Below are 9,500 nucleotides of genomic sequence, written 5' to 3' on the forward strand. Positions count from 1 at the left end.
CCTCTCCTCTCTGCTGCTGGCCTCGAGTGCCTGTCTCGCTACCAGTCTGGGGGTCCTGCTCTGGGCTCAACCCCTTGCCTAAAGCCCTCCAGCAGCCCCCAACTTGTCCCAACAGGTTCCAGGGCTGTGTGTGAGTGGTATAAATCAGATACACGGCACTCGAGCCATGGGTTATTTGAGATAACGGCGGTTTGCACCACAGTGTTTCCGTGGCCTCCGTAGCATCTTCCCTCCCAGGGAGGGTGGGGGTCCTGGGTATGGCTTTGCATCACCACCTAACCCATAGCCAGAAGGCTGTGTATCCCCAGCTCAGAAGGTCTATGCAATTGGGAGGCAGCATCTTGCATAGAAGGCAGTGGGCCAGGGTCACTTGTCAAAGGAAGATGCCCAGTTGCTTCCGTCCGGCTCTGCGGATGGACCGCTTCCCCCACCATGCACCAGTGCAAATAAAAGGCATGCTGAAATCTGCTGAAAAAACAAAACTGGGAGGAAAAAGTTGTACATGCCATGCTCCCGCCCTGGCTCTCTCCCACATGCGGCTGCAAGTTCCACCAGGTTGGAGTTTAAAGAGTCTCAGCAGAGGCAGCTGTTTGGGCCTTCCAACATTGGGGTTCGGTTGGGTTTCCCAAGGGAGGCAGCTAGGATGGACCCCCACCTCACACTCCTCTGCTCTGTAAGGACCTGCCTAGGATTGCTGCAGGGAGGAATGCTACCAAAAACGGGCCACCCCAGGCAGCAACCTGGGCTAGTGGAAGGTGTCCCTGCCCATGGCAGGGGGGTTGGAACTCGATGATCTTTAAGGTCCTTTCCAACCCAAACCGTTCTGTGATTCCATGACACCTGGAGCCCTCTGCCAGGCTGAGATATCTGGGCTGGGTCTCCCTCTCTCTGCACATCCAGGATATATCCAGAAATACATCTCTCGGGGATTCTGGGCTTAGCCACCTCTTCTTCCCCTTGTGCTAGGCTTCCGACCTGCAGTGACACGTTCAGGATGGTTCATGGACCAGGGCAACCTTGCAAGAGCAAAGGCATTGACCCTTCCAGCTGGGCTGGGAGGATGCTGCTGGAGAAGAACCTGTGTCAGCCTGGGAGAGGGCACTGCCGAAAAAATAAGCACTCTCTGCAGGATCTTGGCCTGTTCCCTACCCATGTGCTCAGAGCAGCAGGGAAAGGGAAGAAGAAGATATCTCCTCTTCTCAGGGGGTACCGGCTGGTTTGGAAGCAGACCCCTGGCCAAAGAGGCCCCACCAAGATGAGTCCTGACGTTTCGGATGTGAGCTAGAGTTGGTGACAACCCACAATAGGATGCAGGCACAGAACAGGCTGGGCAAGCCATCCCCTGTGAGACCAGAAACACCTAAACAGCTTGGAAAGAGGATGGATAATATAATGGATAATAATAATGGAGAATATTAAGTGGGATGATCAAGAGGAAATATCCAGACTCGCGGAGTCTGAAGGGGAGAAGATGATTTCAAAATCTTCATGTGCAAACTTAGTGCGAAAAAGGAAACAAGACACTGGCCTTCCACCACCCGCCCTTCCTGGCAGGGGGGATTTTAGCATAAGACACTGTCTTTCAGTGCAATGGAGGAGGAACAGATTCCCATGAAGGGAAGAGTTTCCATCAGAAGGACCACATGAGAACTGTGCTGTTCACACTTTGCTGCTTCTCAGAGCAGAGAACTTAAAGCGCTTTGAGCAGCACAGCAGTGCCCAGAAACCACATACCCGTGGAGTGAAGCACAGGAAGGCACGTGGAAAAACATCCATCTGAACAGGATGGCTCCCAAGAGCTGGTCCCAGCACAGGCACATGCTTGTTGGGACAGCTGGCCATCTGTCCTGTTCTGGATGGAGATGTGCCCTATGGTGAGGGCACAGGGTGGCCTATCAAACCACCAGGCACTAATGGCTCAGTCCTGGTGCTCTGAGAGAACTCTGTTAGTGATAGGGGACGGAAATCTGGAGGACTGTGCCATACCAGGCTGTTAGGAAGAGACCATCAGAACAGCAAGTGACTTGAGAGTAGATTCAGGAATAGATGTCCACAGGGACACAAATGTCTGTGGAGCATTCACCTGCCCCACGACCATCTCAAAGGCCACTCTTAGAGGGCAAAAATGATGCCTTTGCTAATTTTTGCATGACTGCTAGAAACAGAGGGGGTGAAGACAGGCAGAGATAGCCCCAAGGAGTGGAGCAGGCTGCCAGGATGCAGTCCCAGCAAGACTTACTTACAAGACCTGCTCTCCCCAGCATAAGGACAGACCTTGATGGACTTCCACGGGAAACCTTCCTGTATTGATGTCCCTTTGTCAGCCTGCCTGCGGATGGTCTAGCAGGTATGCTTCCATAACATGCTGCACCACTATGCTGCGTCCTGAACTTGCCCAAGTACTATCTCTTCTAGAGCAGGCTGTTCACCACTCTATCAACACGTTGGCATTTGTTTTTGCAAGCCATCATGGTTGCATCGCCTGCCAGGGCAGGAGTGGGGACTCCAGGAAGGGGAACCTGTGCACTGTGGGGTGCAGGGCAAGCTCACCAAACTCAAAGGTGAGCAAGTTGAGTTGGCATTTTGGCATCTGGACTATGGTAGCAAGATGCAATGACCACGGGTGTTTTCTTTCTTCATCAGTTGCCTTTTGGGAGCTGTTCCAGAAGAAAGTCTGGACTCTGCAGAGCTCCTCTTCCCAGGAAGCACTACGGGTACCCTTCTGAGCACCAGGTGATCCAGCTTAGGAGAGCAGTGTTTGCCACTGAAGCCCTCATGGCAATCAAGAAAGACTAGAAATGCCTCCTGAAGGTGTCTTCTGTCTGCAGGGACCTGAGCAAGGCCACCATACTTTGCCAGGGATGCAACACAGGAGAAAGACTGCAAGGAGCTCCTCCTCGAGCAGATAAGCCGTCTGAGATTCTTGCAAGAAATCTGTCCTTAAATACCTCTTCATAAATGAAATGACTGAGCATCCAGGCCTTGTCTTGCTTGCTCTGCTTTACTTCTGTCAGTCTTCTTCAAGATTTCAAAGGTATGCATCATCCCCATGACCAGCTGTGGAGGGTGACAGACCCGTTCTGGGGATGGTGGCTGTAAGAAGCATTTCTGATGCTGCAAGAAGGATGTGGTGGCTACACCATGCCTCACCAAGGAACCTCTTCCCTCTGCAGACCCAAGATCAAGAGCCAGGGGTATCTAAGCTTCCCTTGTACATCTCCTCAGATGCTGTGAGGGGTGCAGAGGGAAGAGCAAGCTCTGCCGTTCATCCTTTCAAGCCATGGACACAGACACAGGCGTCATGGCACTTTGGAGATGGCAGGCGCAACATTTTGCTCAACTGTCGCTCCAAAATAAAATTTTTAAAAAATGTGTAGGTCAGAGAGACACGAGGAGGCCAGATCACTGTCATGGACTCGTGTCCAGCAGCTGGGAGTTGGCTCAAGCAGAGGGAAAGGAGCTGTTTAGCTCCAGAGATGTGCCCAGGTGTCACCACCTCCCAGGCAGGTCCGGCAAGCCAAGGGCAAGACTAGCAAGAGTCCTACTCCCCAGAGACACGGTCGTGTGTCCTCCAAGTGCTACCCTGGAGGAACAGCACGGTATCCTCCAGGGAGTGGGGTCACTCTGGCCTCCCCCTCCTCCCCCTAGTCCTCACTCTCCAGAACAACAGCAAAGTCCCCAACATCCTCCTGCCTCTGCTCCCACACTCCCCACCCCAAACCACATCTGATCCCCCCCAAAAAACTCCTGCTCCCACTTGAGGCCACTTTGAGAAGCCAAGCAGGGATGGTGGCATCTGGCCCGCCAAACTTTTGGGGCTCTCTGTGCCAACGGAGCCAGGGCACAGGGCTGTCTGGGGAAGGCAATCTGTTGAAACCCACCCTGGGAGGCTCTGAGCCCCCCATGGCCCCACTCATGCTTCCCCTCGAGGGGGACAGCTGCTGGCTCTGGGAGGCGGTGGACCTCTTTAAACTCGAAGGAAAGCAACGTCAGGGTTCCCTGGGGAGGCACGGTGGTGGTGGAGCAGGAGAGGGGGAAGGAAGGGTGGATGGTGCGTCCCGTGGCCAGGTTTGTGGCGGAGGACTGGGAGGCAAACCTTGCACGCCACCCTGTAGGGGCAGTTCTCTCCTAGGCCCAGAGGAGGCGAGATCACCCGTACTAATTTGTACATATCCTTATACGAGATCCTGCCGCTGCAAAGGAAGCACAGGTGGGTTAATAGGAGACTGAGAGGGTGGAGGGGAGGATGGAGAGCTTAACTGGGGGATTGCTGGGGCTATCTACGGGGCAAGACCCCCAGGTGCATGGTTCTTCTCCTTCTGGCTCTGTCAGACCCAGAGAGGGGAAAGCTGTGAGCATCAGCTCCTGCCTTCTCCACCATGAGTCAGCTCACACCTCCTCATACTGACCCATGCGGATCCTGGAGAAGGATGGTTTTGGCAGTGGACACCACCCCATCACACCAGCCTGCCCTCGCACGGCCAACTCTCTGGTTCTCATGAGGTCCCAGGGAGGTTGGCAGCTGAGTCACTTGTATCTCCAATATCTGGGGAACCTGAGACGGGGAGAGATAATGTGACCAGCTGGTGACTGGTGGCTGTGGCACTAGCATTTAGGTCTCTCGTGGTCCTGTCCTGTGCTCCGACCACCAGACCACGCTCTGCCAAGGGTACACATTACTAGAAGCAGACCTTCCTGTATGCACACCCTTTCTCACCCACAGAAGCACATCTCCCCAGACCCAGGTGCAGTCAGCACAGGATACGGCCCGTATCCCTCCTGCACCGGCTGAAATAACGAAGCAGTTGAGGAAGAGAGCTGGCAGGAAAGGGTGTGGGGGCTGTGGGATGCTGAGCTCCCCACTCTGCTCCAGAGCAGAGCACTTCGGGAAGGCGAAGCGTGCAGGGTGGAAGTGCTGAGGTGCAGCATGCTGCAGCCTCCTGAGCATCCTTAGACAAGCTTGGAGGGAAACCGCATCAGGAGGCAAAGATCAGCATTACCATCCTACCCTGTGCCCTTGCTTCCGGTTTCTCCTTGCTCTTCTCCCACCCCTTCTCCATTGCTTGCCAGAGCTAACCCAACCATCTGGGCAAAACCCATCCCTGAGCCCCCTTGGTGTTGGGTGGTCTCCTCGCAAGACCTTCATGTGATGGTCCCGGCGTCAGGATGCAGAACTGCTGCCCCACTCGGGTGGTGGGACCCGTTCAGGTATACTCACCCACTCCTCACCCAGTGATGGGGGCCAGGGCTGCCCCCACAGGCCCAGCACCACTGGCTCCCGGGCACATCCCCTAACCACTGGCTGCTTATCATGATGGAAGAGCATGGCTTGCTCAGAAATCAGAGGGCTGCAGGGCATCGATAGCTCAGGCATGCTTTTACAGTGACTCTCCTGGAGACCCACGCCACCAAGGTGGGGGGTGAGACTGAATTAAGTGCCTGGTGTGAAGAAATCCTTCCCAAAAGCCATGGGTGAGACACCCCACGCTGAGCAGCTGGGTGTTTCACTGCTCTCACCTCCTCTCCCTTCTCCAGTTCTCCATCTAGTCACCCCTGCTGACCTCTCCCCCTGGCACAAGGCATATTCACCAGCAAACCCACTTGCCCATGGGGGCCTTGCACAGAGTGCTGGAGGAGGCCATGCAGGGAGGAACCTGGCCAGCACCGAGCTGCACAGGGTTGGACAGAAATGGTGGAGGAAACTATGCCAGGAGCTGATGATATCAGGCATAAAAAAAATTTATCTTGGCCGGAGCTGGTCTCTCGAGGGGCAGAACATTAGCAGTGGGGGCAAAAGGTCTGCAAAGTGAATGTGTTTGGCTGCCGGGGGCTCTCAAGCTAAGATTGCCCACACTCCCCGGCACAGCGGTGGTGGGTCAGGGCTCCAGAGGCTTTCCTGGGCCTACAGGAGGGAGGAAGGGGCCACACAAGCCTTCATGGTGCTGGTGCTGAGCGGAGGGCAAGCACGCTCCCCCAGAGCTGCTGAGGGCTGGACACTGCCCTGGGGATGCTCCAGACCAACCTGGGAGGAGTGGTGGAGAGCAGAGCCAAAGCCTGGCCACCCAGGGTCCGTACAGCCGCTGGGAACCCGTCCCATTGCTGGGAACAGGCTGCTGCCAGCAAACAGGAGCCCTGTTTGCTGGGGTCCCTGTCAGCAAGGGTGTGAGTGCAGGAAACAAAGTCCTCCCATCCCTAGAGGGCTGAACGGACTGGCCAGCATAGGAACACAATTCCCCAAACCCACACACTCCAAACCAGGTCCTCCATAGGTGACTTGGCAGGAGCCCAGCAGACCCCCAGCATCTCCCCTAGGCTCAGGCTCAGCTCTGCTCTGATGGGGAGCCGGGGATGCCGGGGACCAGACGATGGAGCTGGTCTCAGGGCAGAGGCACCCAGCTGGTGCACAGGGACAGGGAAGGAGGCTGAGAGAGAACTGCTCACTGGCCAGGGAGGAGAGGAAGAGCAAGAACCTCCAGCTCTCAGGATAAACACTGTGACAAACTGTGAACATCACCCAAGACGCCGGTGCCACCAGGCGCTGCTGCCCATGTAACAACCACGGGTGAGAGCAGCCCTTCCCTGACCGTCCGAGGCATCACAGTGGGTTTCCAATAGTAAAACACAGAGACGCCCATTTAAAACCAATTCTGAGAGATTGCTTGGGAGAGAAGGAGCTGGCTACATACCATGCTGCTCTGTCATACTCTGCCCAGATCCGGACAAACTCATCTAGATGGTGAGGTCCCAGGATGGAGGAATCCCGAGTCAGGTATTCAAAATTGTCCATGATGACCGCCACGAACAGGTTGAGCATCTAAGGGAAAGGAAAAAAGGCAGAGAGAAAGGAAAGTGGGGGGAGACAAAGCAGAGAAGGGAAGGGAGAGAGAAGGAAGAGTAATGTGAAAGGGGTGCTGACATGAAGCTGGGATGATCCCAAGGGAGGTGGAAGTTGGGATGTCCGTCAGCTACAGATGGGTTGGTGGAGGAGTGGGGGAGGCTCGGGATCATGACTGAGAGTTGGGGTTGTTCAGCCTGGAGAAGGCTCCGACGAGACCTTCCAGCACGTTTCAGTGATGAAAGGGGGACACAGGAGAGATGGGGGGGCTCTTCATCAGGTGCAGGGACAGGATGAGGGGGAATGGTTTTAAGACGAAAGAGGGGAGATTTAGATGAGATATTAGGAAGAAATGTTTTCCAGTGCAGGTGGTGAGGCAGTGGCCCAGGTTGCCCAGAGAAGCTGTGGATGGCCCATCCCTGGAGGGGTTCAAGGCCAGGCTGGATGAGGCTTTGGGCAACCTGGGCTGGTGGGAGGTGTCCCTGCCCATGGCAGGGGGGTGGAACTGGATGATCTCTAAGGTCCCTTCCAACCCCAACCATTCTGAGATTCTGCGTAATCATGGGAAGATGACGGAAGATGACTCTATGGCTGGGTGCAGGTTGGGGGGGATGATGAGGGGGACCCCCAGGGCCCTCTAGGTGGGAGGAACTCACCAGGAAAGAGCAGAAGAAAATGAAGGAGACGAAGTAAACATAGGCCAGGTCAGTGCCACAGCGCTCATTCTCATTCTGCCCGGACGTGGCCGTTGTGTCCGGCTCGCAGCCTTTGCCCTCCAGGCAGGACAGCATGATCTCCTGCCATGCCTCTCCCGTGGCACTCCTGCGCCCAACACAGCCGCGCTCAGCACCTTGCGGTGGCACAGGATGAAGCTGGGGCAGGATGCCCCCAGGAGAAACCTCACAAGAAGCTGTGCAACCCCCCCTCGCCCAAATTAAACACATCTCCGGTGTGCAGAGGAGCGAGGCGCCAGGTCAGCAGTGACCGAGCTGGACCCACGCGAGCACAGTTACACCAGGGTGTGGGTCCTGGCACTTGGGGCTAGCTCCCTCCAGCCAGCCGGTCCAAAAAGCTGGTTGACATCCAAAAAAAGATGTTCCTGAGCTCTTGCAGCCATGGCGCTGATCTCTAGCAGCAAAAGCTGACCTCCACCAAACAGCCCCCAGTGAGAACCTGCCCAGCCCAGCTCCTGGCATGCCTGCACCCCAAAAACCCTGCCAAAGGAATTTTCTATGGTTGCTCACCTGAAGAGGAGCATGAGGGATCCCAGGAAGCTGCGGAAGTTGTTGTGTCGGTTAATATGGCTTTCCTCATCTAGTTTGATATTGCCAAAAACCTACAAGAGGCAAAAAAAGGGCTCAGCTCTTCAGGCAAGAGCTCATCGGCCGGGGAAGCAGCTGCACATTCACCCTTGCTGCAGGGACCCATCCTGCCCCAGGACCATCACCCTGGGTGGGTGCTGGGTCCTCGTCCTGGAAACTCCCAGGAACTTCTCTCTTGGTGGGGAAACGGTCTGTGATGCTGGGGCTGGGCACAGCGGTGCAAACAGGGTGGGTAAAGGCTTGGTGACAGAGGGACAGACCGACTGCTGACCCACCGTGGACAGCCAGACACCCGGGACTGCCGTCCCCAGGGCCAAAAGAGGCAACAAAGCCCCAAACATGGACAACATCCTAACAATGACCCCCAGCCAAGGCCACAGTAAGACATAAGGAATGCTCGTAAAGTGCCTCAAATAGGAAAAATGTGCTGTTATTACTGTTAAATATTTATTCCACTTTCCATCAACCTAAAAATACACTAATCACAGAGTATTTTTTTCCCTGTACAGGTTTTTTGGAATGTGTAATTGTAGAATATTTTCTGCCTCCAGCTATTTTGCTCAAATACCGCCCACAGACTTTACTGCTTGGGGATTTGTTCACAATGGTGTTAAAAAAAAATAATAAAGTAAATCAAATACTACCACACGGGAGGGAGGGGGGGCTGAGCCAGATGGCAGTTGTTTAGCGCTGAGAACACCTGGAGCTGGTGCCGAGATGTGTAGGACAGAGCAGCCAAAAGCAGCCATGCGACTTTTGGGGGGGGAAGAAAGGGTGGAAGAGACTAAACACCAGCGCTGCCAAGCAGCTCGAGTGGGGGGCCACTGCGCTGCCTTGGTGCCCCCCCCAAAATCTGCCCGTCCTGGCAGCACACGTTGGGTACTGTGCCGGCTCCAGATCCCGAGTGCTCATCATCGAAGATGCTTTGTCAGATCCTCAGCGTGGGATTTAGTCACCGCAGAACTGAGCCAGCCTGGTGGCACGTGCGGAGCCGAGGGGTTTAGCTCACGTGCTGCATATTTACCAGCTGGAGCCTTGAAAGCTCATGTCTTCCCATGCTCTGCAGCCCTCCCACCATCTGGGAGGTCATGGCAGGGCCCTAAGCGCAAGAGCCCCAGCAGACCATCAGACCATCCCTCCGCAAAGGGACAAGAGGGATGGCACACTGCAGGTGTCACCGCCATGATCCAGCCGTTTGGATGGGAAAGGCACAAGGCTGCTCAACCAGGTTCCTCAGGCATGGCCTCTTCTCTAAAGTAACAAGTGATAGGACAAGAGGAAATGTCCTCAAGTTGCGCCAGGGAAGGTTTAGGCTGGATATTAGAAAAAAATTTCTTCACTGA

General features: G+C 55.2%; 1 protein-coding gene across 1 annotated transcript in view; it reads right to left on the reverse strand.

The window, feature by feature from the left end:
• Window positions 1-9,500, reverse strand: part of LOC104467709 (voltage-dependent R-type calcium channel subunit alpha-1E-like) — a gene marked incomplete at its 3' end in the record, with an annotated part of 24,896 nt that overhangs the window by 365 nt on the left and 15,031 nt on the right. The window contains exons 17-19 of the mRNA XM_010081578.1: window positions 8,080-8,171; window positions 7,492-7,657; window positions 6,687-6,814 (exon numbers count right to left, since the gene is read on the reverse strand). Coding sequence (XP_010079880.1) covers window positions 6,687-6,814; window positions 7,492-7,657; window positions 8,080-8,171 — 386 coding nt within the window. The remainder of the gene's footprint in view (window positions 1-6,686; window positions 6,815-7,491; window positions 7,658-8,079; window positions 8,172-9,500) is intronic.

Source organism: Pterocles gutturalis, unplaced genomic scaffold (assembly GCF_000699245.1).
Source record: "Pterocles gutturalis isolate BGI_N339 unplaced genomic scaffold, ASM69924v1 scaffold31354, whole genome shotgun sequence".
Classification (NCBI taxonomy): Eukaryota; Metazoa; Chordata; class Aves; order Pterocliformes; family Pteroclidae; genus Pterocles; species Pterocles gutturalis.